This window comes from Bos indicus, chromosome 1 (assembly GCF_029378745.1).
Source record: "Bos indicus isolate NIAB-ARS_2022 breed Sahiwal x Tharparkar chromosome 1, NIAB-ARS_B.indTharparkar_mat_pri_1.0, whole genome shotgun sequence".
Lineage (NCBI taxonomy): Eukaryota > Metazoa > Chordata > Mammalia > Artiodactyla > Bovidae > Bos > Bos indicus.
Window position 1 is genome coordinate 117,945,306 of NC_091760.1, and position 19,746 is coordinate 117,965,051.

Sequence of the window (19,746 nt, forward strand, 5' to 3'; positions counted from 1 at the left end):
CTTGACAGGCATTTGAATTTGAGCCCACACTCTATAGCCAGTTAAGTCACACCCACTCATCTTTCCCAAGATTTTACATTAATTACTTTGCCAAGCTAACAACCTTTCACCATCTTCAGCAGCAGGTCCTCCACAATTTCTACCCTAGAGTTTATATCTTCTAATCAGATACCAAGTAACACAAAAACATGCATGAGAAAAAGATCTAGGGCATAAAGAATGGATGTATGGATACCAGAGCGGGGAAGAAGAGGAGGGATGAATTGGGAGATTGGGTTTGACATATACACTACTGATAATATGTATTAAATAGATAACAAATGAGAACCTACTGTAAAGCACAGGGAACTCTACTCAGTGCTTTGCGGTGACCTAAATGGGAACGAAGCCTAAAAAAAAGGGAATATATATATACATATAGCTGATTCACTTTGCTGAACAGCAAAAACACACACAACATTGTAAAGCAATTATACTCCAATAAAAATTAATAAATAAATTAAAAAAAAGAAAAGATCTAGGAAACTCTGCATTGAAAAACCTTTTCCTACCAAAGCAGTAAAACTCTACTTACCAGTTTGGAATTGGTGACTGGTTTATTTCTTAAAGCTGGGGGTCTATAAGCTGTTGCAACTTTAGGTTCTTCACTAGGCACATCACTTGGAACTACTTGGTAAGTTATTGCTTTTTCTGGAAATATTCCATCTAAGAATGGCTGCCAAGAAACCTGCCATAATTCTGCATTTGATGGTACATCATACTTGTGCAAGACAGAGCCTGTATAATGCCAAATCTTGTACCCATTATTAACACGTAACCGTGGGGCACATGTGGCTGTTAAAATATGCTCACCATCTGGGCACCAAGCAAAATATGTAGAATCAGAGGCCACTGGTTTAGAGATAAGTTTGTACTTTTTAACATCCCACACTTCCATTTGTCCCCTCAGATTCCCAAATCCAGCTAGTACTAATATATGTCCATGAGGGCTGTAGTAGGCTGCATTACGAGGGCCAGTTCCAAAGTCAAACACGGGATCACACTTCAGGTTGAAAACTGTCGCTTTGGCAGGCATGAACCCATACACGGCACAAAACTCAGTAGAACTAGAATTCCAAACCACATCATAGATGGGGCCGTTTTTCGCTGGAATAAGAAGATAAAATCTGTTAGAGATAAAGAATTCTATACAGGAATATAATATTTAGTAGTACAAGTTAAAATCATACAATATTCGTAAACAAGTCAAACAAGAAAAATCCAAAACTTTCACAGTATGATAAAATTAAGATTTTTTACATGACATACTGTGGGAATTAATGTATATTTCTTTTAAACATTTTGGCAATTTGGACTCATAGAAGCATCAGCTATTATTATTATTAAACTATTGATAGTTTTCCTTGAGAGAGGCAATATACGTATATAACAATAAAAACACAAAAAAGACATGGCACAAAAATAAGCCTCTCTGGTGGTTCAGTGGTAAAGAACTTGCCTGCTAATTCAGGAGATGTGGGTTCCATCCCTGGGTCAGGAAGAGCCCCTGGAGAAGGAAGTGGCAACCCACTCCAGTATACTTGCCTAGAAAATCCCATTGACAGAGGAGCCTAGCATGCTACAGCATGGGGTTGCAAAAGAGTCAGACACAACTTAGAGACTAAACAACCATGACACAAGGACAACCAATCCTCTATCATATTTCCTGCATATTATTTCAGAATATTTTTGTTGAAATTAAGCTTCTGTCTCTTAAATACATAAATGCACATACACCAAAAAAAGTTTTAAACCTTTCTTGTTTCATTTAATACTCCTATCTTGGAAATTCTTCCATAAAGGCACATTGAGCTTTGCCTCATTCAGCTGCACTGTGTTCCATTACAAACCCTGCTATTTACTTTTCATTTGTGTAAATTTACACAAATAACACCTGTAAGAGAGAAACTGCCTGGTCAAAGGACACATAAATTTACTTGATAATGTACACTGAAATGCCCTTTAAAGAAGTTGCACCAATTTACACTACCAATAATTTTTGATAGCAAAGACTTTCCCCTCATTCTCACTCACTGTTTCATATTTTTATCTTTGCCAACCTACTAAGTGGAAAACTGTGTCTGGTTTCCTTTATTATAAGCTAAGCACCTTTTAATACACTTATACATAATCTTATTTCTTTTTTTAGTGTCCTATAATAGTCCTGTGGACTATTTTTTACTGTCTTATACCTATTTTTATTTCCTATTATTGGTCTTTGTTATACTTAATATACTATCAAAATTCATCTTTTCTCATAATCATCCCTTTTCTAAAAATATTTTTCCCTAATTTATTGTTTGTTTTGCTTAGTTTATGGACTTTTTTCTTCCCCCAATGTAGAAATGTATAATTTCATATACTCAAACTTACCACTTGCCCCATATGACTTCTGTCGTGTTTAGAAAGTCTTATTCTACTTTAAGATTAGAAGAAAATTCTCCCGCATTTTCTTCTAGTTCTATAGTTTTAGATATAATTTTTTGGCCCAGCCAGAATTTATTTTGGTAAACAAGTAGTAGCAAAATCTTTTTGTTACAAATAGCCAACTGTCCCCAAAGCATGTATTAAAAGAGCAGCATTTTTACCCATGATTTAAATGCTGACTTTATTATAAGTCAATGGCTACAGAAGTATGGATCTATTTCTGAATCCTGTTGTTTTCTACTGATTATCTGCCTAACCATAACACAGAACGAAACTGTCTTCATTACAATTGCTTTATATCTTAATAGTATCAGAATCCCTCTTTCCTTCCTCTTTTTTTACATAGTTTTCAAACCATTCTTGCATGTTTACTTTTTGATAGCAACTTTGGAATGAGCTTATCTAGTTGTAAAAAAAGAAAATCCACTGGCATTCTAATTTAATTTTTAGATCAGTTTGGAGAGAAATGACATCTTTGTAAAATTCTCACGAAAGGTTAGTTTGCCCTTCATTAGTTTTAGTTTTCTTCCCATCAGCCCTATATATTTCTTGTTTTTTTGTTGCCATATATGGAATCTTTCCTTCCATTATGTTTTATAAGAGGATGCTGTTTATACTGTGACAATCTGTATGAGCTGAGGTGATTTGCTTTTCACCTTTCAAAACTGTATACTTATTCTTTTGATCAGAACACTCACTAGGTCTTTCAGAATGTTCTATAATAGTAGAAAGTGCGTGGGGGGAGTCATCCTTGTTTGGTTCCTGACTTCAATGGGAATACATACTGTTTTAAAAGAAAGTTTACCTTACCCTTACATGTTCAATTCAAAATAAAGAAGATTACTGAGTTGCAGGAATTTTAAAACTATTAAGTTACCTTAACTCCTTGAAACAAAGTATGAAGTGGTTAACACTCTTCAGTTCTGAAGATGATGCTAAACCCACTAGATCAACTTGCTGTCATAGTTAAATAAGCTCCCAAAGAGCTAATACAGTGGAATTACCTCACTCAGCAAGTTCCCTACTCAACTTACAGCAAAACTAAATTAACTAATTGGATTCTTTCAAAATAGGGTATGTTTGGGGATGAGTTAAATTACTTAATGAAGATAAATTTTATCTTAAAGGTTGTTAAAATATGTGAGTTCTATCACTTGATCAACAACTTAGATGTGGACTTCCCTGGTGGTCTGGTGGTTAAGAATTTGCCTTGCAATGCAGGAAAGTGGGTTCAATCCCTGGTCAAGGAACTAAGATCACACATGCTGTGGAGCAACTAAGCCTACTGAGCCTGTGAGCCACAATTAGAGAGTCTGTGTGCCACAGCTAAGACCTGACACAACTAAAAAAAAAAAAAAAAAAGAACTTAGATGATAACATTTTTATGGCACAGTATTTTTGACTATCATCGATTCTCCCAAAGGGAGACTACTGGAGCACTCACGTAATTGCACCACAGCACTTTCTCCATTTGTTGCAATGTAGTGCAGCGTCTGTTCCCCATAGTAGGAAGCTCCTGTCTTGTCAACATCTGTACTAGCTATTACCAACACAGCAGTAGCTAAAAGGATAAAAACTTTAATTAGGTTTAAAACATAAATTAACCTAATGTTGATAAGAAAAGCATTAAAAAGTGTAACAGGCCATATGTAAATTTTCAATAAATAAACACTGGTAATTTTTCCTTTTTCTATACACACAGGAATATAAGTCTAAATTAATGCTTGATAAACAAAATGGGAGATAAAAAGATATTTCTCATACCTTTTTTATTCCATAGCATTGTGACCTTATCAGCCTTAAAGAAACTTTTATTGGCTAAAGCTGCATGAGGCTCATCAAAGTTGGGGTACTGATATAATCTAACAAATGAAGGTGCACCCTTACTTCCTGGAACATAGACAGCCACCTAAGATACACAGACATAAGTAAACACTTAATTTTTTGAAGCATATAAACTAAGATGGACATGTCTTTAAAGTCACCAAAAACTAGGAAAAGGCTTAATCTCATACCATTCCACATGAACAAACAAAAACATTAGCAATTACCTTGTACGGTTGGGGTCCAGGTGATAACACAAAATCATTAATTTTTTTCAAATGCAATTTATTTGCAATTGTGTCTAAAAAAAAAAGTAAATGGTGTTAGGTTAATGAGCAAAAGGTAATTGATATGTGTCAAATTCTGAATACATCATAAAAGGTTAATGTAACTATACACAAAATGTAGTCTCATGTAGGCCAGGCAGAGCTACACAGTAGAAAAAGCATGGGGTGAGAGCCAGATGGACCTATGCTTGAATTCTTACTCAGACACTACTAACTGTATGACCTTCGCCAAGTAAGAGAATCACATACTTAATTCCTAGTACACAGTGCCAGGCACAAAGTAGGTATTAAATAGGTATCTATTCTCTTCCCTTAAACCTCTGAACTAATGTTGTCTTAGAGCCCATCTGATGGGAAAGATGACTCTAGCTTGCTACTGTAGAATGTGGATATGAAAATTCCGTAACTAACATGATACACAGATCCATAACAATGTTAATCACAACAATAGTAACAATAACAATGGCTAGATATTTGTTGAATGATTACTCTGTGCCAGGCAGTAAGAAACCATGTTATCAACACTACTGCTCTCATGGTCAATGGGATCAAGAGCTATTACTCGCCCTTTGTTCAAATATGAGATCAACAGCTGTTCAAAAGTAGCATATCCAGCTGCTAAACTGGCAGCCCCCTCCTTTCAGCATGCTCATGAAGTGGCAAGTAAGATAAATAAGCAAGCTAACCCCAAATCAGCGGGAACAGGTTAAGTCTCAAAAGCAGGAAATTGAAGGGTACAGCTAAATGATTGTGTGGATGTTATCAAAATCAGCCTGCACACCATCTCTGGTACATGTGAACAGTTTCTAATTCCCATTTTACTTTCTCAACTTACAACACGGTTATGTCCTGATAAACCCATTTTAAGTTGAAAATATCATAAGCTGAAAATGCACACCTGATGCATCGCTTATGTTAGACTACCCTAAATGTGCTCAGAACACTTAACGTTAGTCTATAGTTGAGCAAAATCATTAAACACAATGCTGATTTTATAATAAAATGTTGGATCTCTCATGTAATCCATTGAATACTGAACTAAAAATGAATAACATAATGGCTGTAAGAGTCCAGAATAGCTGTAAGTGTATCAGTTGTTGACCCTTGTGATCAGGTGGCTGACTGGGAGCTGTGGCTCACTGCTGCTGCCCAACATCATGTATCATACCACGTATCTCTAGCCCAGGGAAAGATCAACACTCAAAGTACAATTTCTACTGAATATATATCGCTTTCATTTTAGTATAAAGTCAAAAAAGATAAGCCAAACTATCCAAGTTGGGGACTGTCTGTACTGAAAAGTGTTCAGTCACCAACAGAATGCTCTAAGGACAAAAGGAGCTACAAAATTTCTTCTTTAAAGTATTTTTCAGTAATCATGTTATTGGTGTTATATTGCTGGTACTGCTATTCTTAAAACACTATGTGGTCCAGTAGAACAAAGCAAATAAATAATTATATGGATGTACTATTCTCAAACTATCTCCCCTGGTAGCCCAGAGAACCAGATTCTCAGTGTTAGCAAAAAAACAATACAGATGAAAGCTAAGAAAGAAGAAAAAAAGGAGTAGAAACAATGATCAATCAACACAGTAGCAAAGAAAATCCTCTACACCCAGACTGTAGTCTCTAAATACCATTTTCCACCAAAAGAGAGCAGAGTGTACTACAGAATTGGCTGATTATAGGTATATAGCAAGAAATAAACAAGATAACCCTAGAATGACTTGTCCCACCATACAGCAAAGAAGTCATTAAAGACCAATGACAGGACAATTTAAGCATTAATAAAAATAATTTTTAAAATGGATTAATCATATATGTTTATTAGGTTGGGGGGAGGCTAACTTGTCTAAGGGATCTAGTTGCTAGTGAAAGAATTCATTTCGTTAAAAGTGATAAACGAAAAGAATATTTATCTTGCCTTTCCGATATAAAAAGTAACACTAGGTAACCAAATAGTAGAAAAGGGAATTCTCTTTATAGTGGTAGTATAAACTAACAAATGAGATGAGGAGGGAAACTTTAATATCAGCAATTTCTAACCACTCATAAAATAATGGATCAAGGCACTGAATATTAATGCCAATTAACTGTACAAAATTAAAGACAATGAGACATTAGGTGCTTCTTGATAAAAAAAAAAATACTGCCTTATGATGATGTAGTCTTGCCCTCATATCTCCCAAAAAGAACTTGAAACTGACCAACTCTAGATTCAAATAGTTATTTACAGGAAATAGATGAATATGGTAAATTACAGAATAGGATACAAGAGCAAAACTTAAATTATGGGAAGATATATAATACAAGTAACCTTGTTTCTAAAATAATAAACTGCAAGGGGAAAAAAGAATAGAGAGGAAATCTATATTTAAAGAAACATATATATATATCAACTGTAATATGAAAGACATTATCTAGATCTTAAGTATTAAAAAAATTACATTTTGCAATTATTAGAAATTTGAAACTGACCAGGTATTTTATAATCTGTGATAACAGTATTATGACTACCTTACTGAAATATTTACAGGTAAAATTATATGATGTTTATGATTTGCTTAAGCAGAGTAAGAGAGATGATAGGTGAATAGATGCCTGGATGAAGAAGGACTGGCAACAGGCTGATGATTACTGGGACTAGGTGTCTACTTTCGTGTTTGAAATTCTACACAATATTTTAAAAATTCATATCACAGAATTTCAATAGCAACTAAACTCAGTAAGAGCTATTCAAATATATTAATTTAGTAGTAATTAGATGGTAAAAACTTATTATAAAATAGTATATTTGTGTTATAACATTTTACTAGCATTTAGACTTGAGTTACTCAAATGAATTCCTGTAACAGCAACTGTTGTTAACATAAAAACAGGATTTAGGAGAACCATATGATGCCATATAAGGCAATAAAAACTGTACACATTTATAGTAAATAATAAAATTATTTCATAAATCTTTCCATACTAAAGTTGTTGTTTTCAAAAAAGTGAACTTCATTGTTAACATTTCGGGCACAAAGCGTTTCATCTTCTGACCAGGAAGGACACCTACAATGAAGAGCAAGAATATAACTATAGCATGTTAAAGTTTATGATACTGTTTACCATTTAAGGAAGAATACTTATAAACAAAGATCAAGATCTTACTCTATTATATTTCCACATACAAAATCCTTAAAGATCTGGATTTTGATCTGACAAGTTATATTCTAAATTATACCAGAAAAACAAACAATATGCAAAAAATATATTTAAAATATTTAAAAATAACTAATATTTTAAAGCACTTATTTACCAATTTTGCATTTTTTTCTGAATGAAAGACTTCAAACATGTTCCAGTTTTCACATCATAAAGTTGCAGATTGGGTATCCCAGCTGTATCATCTTTAGAAGCTGCCATAAAAATAAATTTTTTTTGCAGTTAACTGTCTCCTAACACCAGTAAAAAGATTTCATTCTTAGAAAAAATTTCAACAAGATTATAAAGATCAGGTAAGAGATGCTTTAAATCAATTTTCCCCTCTAACTTAAGTTATAGATTTAATCGCCCATTCCTAAAGCCATGACGATATGACAGCTGTTTGAGAAGTTCAGTATTTCTGAAATGAGTCAGTTACTACAGTTTTTAAAAATACTTACGAGATTTCTTGTTTGTTAAGTCTGATGTGGTTTGCTGTTAAACAGATTAAACTGTCTTACGAAAGCTGTGTCTATAAGTCACACGCATGAAAAAAAGTTACATAAAACCACTCATAGTTCTCAACTGATTCTCCAATTCTTGTTTACTTACTTGGAAAACTAAGATTCATTACAGTCTATGCCTCTTGGAAGAACAAACTCAGAAGGTTTATAACCCTATAATGAACTACTAACTGATGCTGGGAGGGATTGGGGGCAGGAGGAGAAAGGGACGACAGAGGATGAGATGGCTGGATGGCATCACCGACTCGATGGACGTGAGTCTGAGTGAACTCCGGGAGTTGGTGATGGACAGGGAGGCCTGGCATGCTGCGGTTCATGGGGTCACAAAGAGTCGGACACGACTGAGCAACTGAACTGAACTAAACTGAACTTAACATATATTTATTCAACAATATTCACATTATTACAAAATGCTTTTAAAAATAAGCTCTATACCAGTGCCCAATATTTTATCACTCATCTACAAAGCAGTTACATAAAATGCTCATATAAAGTATATTAGATCTTTACTTGTTCCAGAAAATGGCACACCATTTCCTACTCTGTCATACCATCCACATTTCTTAGATGATGTGTCTACTGTACTTCCTCTTTATGCTTATATAAAACATTTCATCTTAAAGTTCATTATTCTTCTTAATTTTGAGATCTTCTTTATCCAGTAATTATTTACTTTATAAATTTTCCCTTGAGCTTTTTCTTTTCCTCTATCTCATGACGAATCTTCTAACTTGAAATCATTTAAAGTACACTGTATTTGGGGAATGCAAGATTCATTGTTGATTAAAAATATTCTTAAACACTGCTTAGTATTATAAAGATTAATTATTTTCCTATAAGGTTATAACCTTCTCTTTCTTCCCCCACTGAATTGCATTGGTCCTATCAGAATATTTTTACAATTGGAATATACTTACTAGTGTAAGGCTGCCATGTTGCCAGGACAGTGTTTTTTGGTGAGAACTCAAGGCAAACTGCCTTTGGAAGGTCGAAGGAGTGCAGCAGTCCCTTTTTAGTGACACTGATAACATTTATTCTGGTTTCAAAAGAAATTACTTCAGCAATGAAATACTGTTTCACAATAGTCAGCACTATCCAAAACATTCATACTTCTTTTTAAATACAGATCACTCTGAAGTGTTCATTTTTCATAAAGATCAATTTTCAGTTAGTTCTAGAAAATATCCAATAAATACTCTAACATAAAAAAGAATATGTTTTACCAAAAGGCCCCTATTAAAGGCTGGTGCTGGGAATTACTAAGAGTCAGACACGACTGAGCGACTTTACTTTCACTTTTCACTTTCATGCATTGGAGAAGGAAACGGCAACCCACTCCAGTGTTCTTGCCTGGAGAATCCCAGGGACGGGGGAGCCTGGTGGGCTGCCGTCTATGGGGTCGCACAGAGTCGGACACGACTGAAGCGACTTAGTAGCAGCAGCAGCAGCAGCTGGGAATTAAAATAGAATTTCCAGGAAGACACAATAGATGATACCACCTTTAGCCAAAAACAAATAACAGGCCTTTGAGTGAACACAGTGCAAACCCAGACAAGCAAAGGAATATCAAATTCAAGAGAAAACAAAAAGTGTATTTTTTAATTTGAGTAAATGGAAACTGAGCATCTGGGGAAATCATCAAGGAGAGTTTTGATGTCTATTAAAATCTCAGAAGCATTCTCCAAAAGACACTACTATAAGAATTATCATGATACAATAAAGACAAAAATGACAATAACCGTATATTAAAAAAGCAGTTTCCTTTTTTTTGGAATATTTTCTACGTACTATGTTCTGTTTTAACCACTTTATGTACATTTTCTCATTTAATCTTCACAACAATCTCATAAAATAGATATTAACATCTCCATTTTACAAATGGTAAAACTGAAGGTTAGGGAAAAAAAAAGTGATATGATTTGATGATTTGCCCAAGATCATACTACTAATAAATGCCAGATCAAGGCTTTGAAACCTGTTTGGCCTGACTTGCTCTTGTGTAGTCCTTAGGATTAAAAAAAAAAAAAAAAAAAGATATTCCTTCTCACTGCAGAAATTCCTTAAGTTATTTTATTCAACTCAAGTTTGAGAACACTGGGTTAGGATAAGCAAAAACTGCTTAAACACACAGATATACATGCTTACAACGGTAGATTCTTTACAATTTACTGTAAATTACATATTTTAGAATTACATGAAGTTTTCTGTTGTTGTTAATAAACTTTGAAGTTATTCTTAGTTTAATGAAGGGTGTATATTTTATATGCATATATTTAAGGAAAAATCAGCTATAGCTTCTGACTTAATTAACCATGGACTCAGCAAAGACTACAATCAATACTCTACATCTGTTTCTCTCGACCCAGGAACAATATGTATTGCTGTGGCTGTAGCACCTTAAGGAAATAAATACTAGAGCAAGGTATGAAAAAATATATTAAAAAGATGAATGGACACAACATGTGGGGACATAGTAAAAGAACTGAGTTGAACTCAACAGAAAGCAAAGAGGAGATATGACATATAAAATAATTAATGATAATTGCCAAAGTGAAAATAAATTTACTTAATAAACTCTAAGTTATCAGAATAAAGGATACATCAAAAAGATAATAGGCAATGAAAAGATATATGGTATATCCTATCAGACAGTAAATTTCTATCAACTTATTACCCAAATAGTACAAACTAAAATATGGATTTAAAAACAATACAACCCAACAGGTTATACCTAAAGAAATAAGTTGAAAGTGCATCCTTTCTTTTGAGACTAAAACTGTTAACATTGTGAATAAGACCCAATATAATTACATTATTAATAATTTGAGAGTAGTAGTTTGTTGATTGTATTTAGTAACTTACAAAAAAATACTAATGAACATTTTTAATTATAAAAGTGAATCCTACCAGCTACTTATAGTTGTAGAAGTGAATCAACTAACTCAACACAATCTTTCTAGCACTTTTAAAAATCATATGTTTAATCCAACTTGACCTGATAGTCGAAAGACCCAAGAATATATTACCATGGTGTAAGAAACATTTAAAATGCACTTTTCAAACTCATGTAATCGTTTTTCCCCCTTAAAAATCTAAGCTATTGTATCTGGCTAAACACAACAACACTAAAATAACTTTAAATCAAGCAACAAATACTCGGGCATTTTTCCTGGTTCTAGTAATTAAAATACAGTGACTATGGAAAATGGAAAAGGATTAGTTTTCTGAGTGAAATTATGACACTGAAATCTAAATACTTATTTTTCTTAAAACCAATTTTATAATCTGATTATTTTATGTAATATAGACTATACCAAACATATTTCTGAATAACTTATACTTAATGACACGCTGTTATCTACAACAAAATAGCAATAAATACAGCTGTTAAGTAGTTTAACAGCAAAAATATAAAGTATCTAAGATAAAGCAGCAAAGAGAACTACTCTCTAAGTATTAATGCAGAACTCAAGAAACCCTAACCAGTAACTTGGAGCACCACTTAAAACAAACTGCTGGCATTAAATTAATAGCCCCTTTTCATATGTTCCTTTTTAATTCTAAGAAACTAGAGAACTCAAACAAGTTTGACACATAAATAGAAACTAACAACTTTGGAGATGTTCTGTGAATGTTATACTGGAGATAATACCTAATTGTACCGAGACTATAAAGATGGAGTTTATAAATGACATCCAAATACATGTTATTCAAATAAAACAACTACGTTTTATATTCATGACATATACAAAAAAAGTTATATAAACAAACACTAACTTTTCTCCATTGCCCCAGGCAAACAAGGTCCCATCCTTACTAAAGGTATAGGCTTTGCAATTTTTCCCAGATTCTCTGAAAAATGACAAGGAAAAAAAAAGCTTAAATTAATAAACATTATTAAAAAAATCTTATCAAAAATCCACAGTCTTACTAATTTAGTGACTAAGAACTTACATAAATTTTAGAAAATAATTCTAACATGCTTTAGTTTGTCCAAAATACTTTCCCTCTTAAAATGTAGCATTGACCACCACTATAAAGTAAACTGGAAATCAATTTTTATACCAACAGATCAATCTTAAGTAAGAAATAGAGCCCTTTGGGGTGAATAACTAGTTTGTCTGAAAACCCAAAAAAGTAAGTATATGTGGAAACTAGGAGTTCCCAGGTGGTTTAGTGGTAAAGAATCCGTCTGCAATGCAGGAGACCTGGGTCTGACCCCTGGGTCAGGAAGATCCCCTGGAGAAGGAAATGGCAACCCACTTCAGTATCCTTGCCTGGGAAATCCCATGGACAGAGGAGCCTGGTGGGGCTATTCCATGTAGTCACAAAGGAGTCGGACAGGATTTAGCAACTAAAAACAAACAACAATGTGGAAGTTACCAGCTGTCAGTCCTTATCCTGAGACAGCTGAAGGATTTCAACACAGCTTTGTAAAGAATTTCCCAAACTACCAGCGTAACAAAACAATGGTGGGTACAATATCCTCAAGTAGCCAACAAGTGCCCCTGGATTTAAAAGACAAAGATCTTCCATCAATTTCTCCTGTGCAGAGAAAGTATTAACAACCAGAAGAGGATATTCACATTAAATAAATATGGATGCAGGATTCTGTACAAAAACTAACCTGTGGAACTTGGACTTCTTGGCAATCTTCTATCAAATGATGAAAACTTTAAGCACTGTATCTCTCAAAAGGAGATGGCCACTGTGAGCACATCTCCCAGAGATAATGAAGACCCATAAAGAAATGTGTGTGTGTGTGTGTGTGTGTGTGTGTGTGTGTGTTCAGTAATGTCCATACATGTAGTCACAACATCAGATCAGAATTTTGTAGCTAATAAATATTTGAATTGTCAAATAACAACACAATGAGAACTCACCAGTACACCCCTTCTAAACAGGGCACTATCTTTGCATTAATTCATCTGATGATGACATTTGTGTTTCTGTAATCACACAATGCCCAGATCTAAAAGCCTGACTAGAAGCAGGTTTTTAAAAATCTTCATAGAAGGTAAATACTACATTGTTCCTATTGCAACTCACCAAGAGACATGCACTGTCTCCTTGTTCTACTCTTAGTGATGCTGAGATTGTACTGGACTCACTATGGGCCTCCTCAGATCCAGTGAATCCTTCCTGCTCCCAGGCGCCAGCCATTCAAGGAAGACATGGCCACCTCATCTCCTTAACACCACTGGTTGTCTCAGACTCTTCAGGAATGAGGGCCACATTTCAGCATGGCTTCCATTACACCTACTGCAGTAGCAGGAAGAGGAGCACTGGCACTCAGATTCAGCCCAAACAGATCAAAAGAGACTCTGGCTGCAGTCAATTCTGTACCCATCCTCTTAACAATAGGTTGTTCGAAGGCACAGTGATTTTATACAACCTCACTGGAGAGATTTGCATGACCAAGCAACCCGGGTGGATTTTGTGAACTGGTGGTCAGCTCAGTGTATCCTATTCTATGTTTCCTTTCACTTCCTTTTCTCATTTCCATTTCTCCCTCAGTCCTGCTGCCTTGGGACTGCACATCCCAGTGAAGTGCAGCACAAAAGCTTTAATCCAGACTCATTTTCTAAAGTGGTACTTTTCAAATATTAATTTGCATACAAATTACTGAGGACCTGGTTAAACTACAGATTTTGATTCAGTAAACTGAGTAGGGCCTGAGATGTTACATTTCTGCACTGACTCAAGGTGTTGCTAATACAGTTGACCTTTGGCCCGTATTTTCTGTAACAAAGTTTTAGAGAACTGGAGCTCATAAAAAAAATCATCAATAGAGTCAGACGATGACAGTCTGATTATAAAGTTCCCTATCAACAGTTCATCTAACAGTTTCAGCATCTTTCGATGATCATTTGCCTATATCAGCTGTTCTCAAAGTGTTGTCTCTAGACTTGAAGCATCAGCATTAACTGAGAACTTAAAAATTCTTATTCTTGGGGTCCTGCCCCAGATTTACTGAATCAGAAAACCTAAAGAGGCAACAGTATCCTGTGTGTGTTTTTTTTAACAAGCTCTTCAGATGATTCTGAGGCATGCAAAAGCTTGAGAACCACTGATACATGACTTCTTTACGATAAAGAAATAGTGATTATCTAAGCCCAATCTTCCTTCTGGGTTTACTACTGCTCTATAGAGAAGTTTTCTTCATCAACAGTTTGGTTTCTCTGAAAAAGTTTGTACAGGAAGTAACATAAATGCTTGATTTTTTTTTATCAGTTTTCAAAGTAATGAATAGGATCCCATCAATGTCTAATACTGACCAAAAATATTTGGAAGGAGAAAGATTTTGGAGGGAATATTTATATACTTGACATGCCTTAATTTTTGGTCATTATTCTCCTTAATCCTCAAATTGTTTTCTCTAAGGTTGGCAGGAACTCTTTCAGGTTGACTCCTATCACAGTTTAGCAAAACCCCCTCAGGCTGTAATTTAATGGAGATGATAGGCAGTGGTCTGGCTATCACATTCACAAGTTTCTCCCCATTCCTCTAAGCCTCAGGCATGAACTAAATTACACTGTTGTCTAGACCTTTTAAATGTACTCAAGCTACTGTTTTCAAATCTAAAGGTCATTTTTTTTGATAGAGAATATGCATTCTTCCCATCTTCTGTTAACATTATGTGATATGTCCCAAGAAACTAGCTTATCTGTTCTTTTTTTTGTTCTCTATAACATTACTCAACAAAATAAAACCATACCTTGGGAACACTGTGCTTTCTGTAAAATGTGGTGGTCCATTTACCATGTACAGCCCTTCTGATCCTCGGACTAAAGGAAAAAAAGGGAAAGAATCACCATTACTTTGTTAATAAATATTCAGTCTTCACAAATGTTTAAAAAAGCGAAAAGTTTCCAATCAAAATACTAAGAAAATCACTAAATATTTCATAGAACTATTAACATCAGCATTAAATGGGTACATTTTTCTTGCTCTTCTGCATAAGATCATTTAACTGCTGGGAAATAAATAGGTAATGCAATGAGTTGAATGTTTGTGTAACCACAAAAGGCTCATGTTGAAACCCTAACTCCAATGTGATGGTACTTGATCGTGGAGCCTTTCAGAGGGTTATTAGATCACAAAAGTGGATTCCTCATGAATAGGATTAGTACCCTTTTAAGAAAAACACAGAGGATATGTGAGGCTACAATACACTGGCAGACAACAAACAAGAAGAGGGTTCTTACCAGCACCTGACCATGCTGCACCCCGGGCTCAGACTTCCAGCCTCTAGAATTCTATCTCCTGTTGTTTACAAGTTACCTAGTATGCGGCGCTTTGTTATAACAGCCTAAACTGACCAAGGGGCCTCCCAGTTGGCGCTAGTAGCAAAGAACCTGCCTGACAATGCAGGAGACATAAGACATGCAGGTTCGATCCCTGGATCAGAAAGATCCCCTGGAGGAGGGCATGGCAACCCATTCTAGTATTCCTGCCTGAGAATCCCATGGACAGAGGAATCTGGCAGGCTGCAGTCCATAGTGTTGCACAGAACCGGACACGAATGAATCAATTTAGTGGGCACACATGCAAACTAAGACAATCAATATTATTCTTTTTTTTTTTTTCTGCAGAGCATACTCATTTAGTCTCTGAGGAGATTACTTCAATAAACCCACTTTTATCTATTTTACAAGAAATCTATGCATGCACATTGAAATATAACATTCATACTTACATCCTTTCATTCAAATGGGAAAAAAGTGATCTTAGTATTATGTTTTCACATTATTTTGTAATCACATTTTCAAAATGTATAGCTGCTGGAAACAGAACTAGAAGCTGAGTCTAAATTAAATCTTTGTATCAGCTTACTATTTCAATTAAGTTTTATAAATAAAAGCTCAAAATTGTGACTGTCACCTGTGAAAAGTAGTTGTACTGTAACAGAGAGGACATGAACTCCAAGGCAGACCTCAGTTCCTACCTGGCTGTGGAACCTTAGATTCATTACTACCTCAAGTCTGTGCCCTACTCAACAAAATGAAAACTTTAGAACACTGTGTACTTTATGTAAAATAATAACATGAAAATACAGTATAAATTCATGCAAAGTTATTTAAAAAAAAAAACAATAACAAAGCACTATTAATATAGTCACAATTTCTTAAACTAAGAGAATAAGTAGCATGAGACACTGACACCCTCAACAACACTAATGTCCTAAAAAATTAGGTGGGAACAAAGTTCAAGATTAAATAAGCAAAACCATCTACAGGACTAGATTCTACTTTGTTTTAAATGGCTGAATTAGAAGCTTATAAAGCTGAACCAAACAAAATGATCCATTCATTCAACAAATGTTTACAGAGGAAAAAAAAAAAAAAACTACCTCTCATGTTGAGTACTACAGATACAATAGGGAGGAAAATCACTCTTGTCCCTGACCTCACTGATCAAATAATTAGTCAAATAGATGGAAATCTATAACTGCATTTGGTGCTACAAAGGAAAGACAGAAGAGGCTACTACAGTGAATAATTCGGAGTTTCAATCTAAAAATCGAAGGATAGGAAAAGCATCCTTGACTAGTGATTTGTGTGCTGATATGAAAGATAAAATAGCAGTTAACAAGCAAGGAGTAACAGTAACAGATACAGACGCTCCATGGCAGGAGAGATGACAGCATCGCAGGAACGAAAAGAAGGCCTGTGTGGCTGGAAGGAGATGGATCTAGAGAAGAAAACAGAGCTCGGACCAAACAGGATCCCGGGGCCTAGGTTAGGCAACACTGGACTGGAGCCGAAGAACCACGGGAAAATTCAAAGAAGTTTTAGGCAGATTTTTAAAACCAGATTTGCAATTTGAAAAGGTCAACCTGACACAGTGTAGACAGAGACCCAGAAGGCAGTGAGAGGGCGTGAAGAGACTGACAGAGCGTGAAGAGACTGCTCAAGATGGTTTGCAGGAGCCCCGCAAGAGAGATACAGAAACCGGGTGATTCTCTGGTGGTCCAGTGGTTACGGACGCTTGTGTTTCTACTGCTATGGGCCCGGGTTTGATCCTTGGTCAGGGAACTATGATCCTGCAAGCTGTGCAGCATGGCAAAAACAAGACAAAAACCTTGGACTAGGGCCAGGCAGTAGAAATGCAAAGTGGAGAATCAGCATTCAATATTCAAGACAGAAAACTGACAGAACTTGGTGATGAGTTACTATTGTATCAGCTAGAATTCTTGCTAGCAGCATCAGTACACACCTGAAGAAAAGGTTTTACTGAAGTGCACCTGCTTCCTTTTCTACCAGCTATTTCCAAATCTCCCACTCTTCAGCAGCAGAGCTGGTACCCAAGGGCCACTCGGGCTCCAAATCTGATCCCCATTTCTTCTCCCTTCCCAAGGGACAGTTCTCATAACACTGATTTTCTGCCTATAGATTAACTAGCTCAATTTTCAGATATTGAGAATTGCTATTTACTTTTCAAAGTAAATGCTTTGAAGTTAGAATGAAAGTAAAAGAACCAGTGACAAACAATCCATGTACTCAACGGAGCTTTCATTCTAGTGGAAAAATGAGAAAAAAGTTGAGTAAACACATACCTGAATGATAAGTTTCTTGTCTACATTCACAAGTATACAACTGGATACCATGTTTCCTCATATACTAAACTGAATTGCCAAACTGTTGTGGCTAACTTGCCCTTGAACAGAATGGAGTCTAGCAAAGTGTTCTACATATCAGTTCAGTTCAGTTCAGTCGCTCAGTGTGTTCGACTCTTTGTGACCCTATGAACTGCAGCACACCAGGCCTCCCTGTCCATCACCAACTCCCGGAGTTCACCCAAACCCATGTCCATTGAGTCCGTGATGCCATCCAACCATCTCATCCTCTGTCGTCCCCTTCTTCTCCTGCCCTCAATCTTTCCCAGCATCAGGGTCTTTTCCAATGAGTCAGCTCTTTACAACGGGTGGCCAAAACATTGGAGTTTCAGCTTCAGCATCAGTCCTTCCAATGAACACCCAGGACTGACCTCCTTTAGGATGGACTGGTTGGCTCTCCTTGCAGTCCAAGGGACTCTCAAGAGTCTTCTTCAACACCACAGTTCAAAAGCATCAAAAGCTCAGCTCTCTTTATAGTCCAACTCTCACATCCATACATGACCACAGGAAAAACCATAGCCTTGACTAAGCGGACCTTTGTTGGCAAAGTAATGTCTCTGCTTTTGAATATGCTGTCTAGGTTGGTCATAACTTTCCTTCCAAGGAGTAAGCGTCTTTTCATTTCATGGCTGCAGTCACCATCTGCAGTTCTACACATATCAAAACCTAAACTCCTCATAGGACTGCCCACAAGGCTCTCTATCTGGCCCCTGCACAGCTTCATGTGCTACGCATTAGGGGTTTTTGGTTTTTTTTTTCACTGTGCAACCCACTTCAGTGCCTGCAGCCTACGGGCAGAGGCTGGGCAATGGTTTGGGGCCAGTTTTTTCTGGCATGGGACACTATGAGAGGCCCAGGGGGATGGGCCTGCCATAAATCCAAACCCATGCATTGTACTAGGGATCTTAAAAAATGAGTCCATCACCGCACTCAAGATAACGGTTTCAAATGGGCTCAGTCCATTGCTACACCTTGAATGAAACACTGATGAATACCTATTCTAAAAATCTCTAATATTTGGTAAACATTTTCTGCCAAAAAATGTTATCTTAGATGACTTGAAAACTATGAAGTTTAATTCTTAACATCAGAAATTCTCAACTGTTTCTTGTTTTTTTTCCTAAGATTTCTGGATGTGGACCATTTTTAAAATCTTTATTGAACTTGTTATAATATTGCTTCTGTTTTATGTCTTGGTTTTTTGGCCATAAGGCATGTGGGATCTTAGCTCCCCGACAAAGGATGGATAAAATCTGCACCCTGTTGCACTGGAAGGCGAAGTCTTAACCACTGGACAGCCAGAGAAGTCCCATTCTTGGCCTTTGACTAAAATCAAGTATTCCGTCAAAATTCTCTTACTACACAGGCAAAGCTGTCCTCTTTCCTGTCACCAAGTCAATCACCTGCTGCAATACAATGTATGATACCCTGATTTAGAAGAAAAGACACCATTCTTAATACTACAATTACGGTTTTAATAAATATTTGAAGGATTAATAAAAAATGAATTTCCCAAACTAGGGCATGTACAGTTATCAGATTACATGTTATAGCTAGGTTACATAATATTCCATCAGCCTAACGAAGTCCCTCTCACAAACTGCAGTGACAGTTTAACTCACTAAGCACTCTCTCTCAGAATTCTCACACTCATCTAGGAAAACAAAATGGTACATTGTCAGCACAGACCCAATGAAGCCACAAATACTTTTTAAAATGTGCCATATGCTGAATGCAATCAAACCATGTTCTACCCAAAATGATTGGCAAAAAAGAAAAAAGCCATCCCCAGCTCGTCTCAACTTCTTATGCTCTCATGGAATTTGTACCTAGTGACCTC

General features: G+C 35.9%; 1 protein-coding gene and 1 non-coding gene across 3 annotated transcripts in view; both read right to left on the minus strand.

Annotated features, from left to right (window-relative positions):
* Window positions 1–19,746, minus strand: part of EIF2A (eukaryotic translation initiation factor 2A) — a 41,861-nt gene that overhangs the window by 14,334 nt on the left and 7,781 nt on the right. Inside the window, exons 2-10 of one of the 2 annotated variants that reach the window (XM_019960869.2) lie at window positions 15,006–15,075; window positions 12,065–12,139; window positions 9,205–9,323; window positions 7,879–7,978; window positions 7,549–7,631; window positions 4,518–4,591; window positions 4,231–4,375; window positions 3,911–4,027; window positions 575–1,146 (exon numbers count right to left, since the gene is read on the minus strand). In XM_019960869.2, the coding sequence (XP_019816428.1) occupies window positions 575–1,146; window positions 3,911–4,027; window positions 4,231–4,375; window positions 4,518–4,591; window positions 7,549–7,631; window positions 7,879–7,978; window positions 9,205–9,323; window positions 12,065–12,139; window positions 15,006–15,075 (1,355 nt within the window). The remainder of the gene's footprint in view (window positions 1–574; window positions 1,147–3,910; window positions 4,028–4,230; window positions 4,376–4,517; window positions 4,592–7,548; window positions 7,632–7,878; window positions 7,979–9,204; window positions 9,324–12,064; window positions 12,140–15,005; window positions 15,076–19,746) is intronic. The other variant, XM_070793211.1, reaches the window with a different exon arrangement.
* LOC139185336 (small nucleolar RNA SNORA42/SNORA80 family) lies at window positions 18,665–18,796 on the minus strand. Its single transcript, XR_011568962.1, has one exon. It is a non-coding gene; the product is annotated as a small nucleolar RNA SNORA42/SNORA80 family (small nucleolar RNA).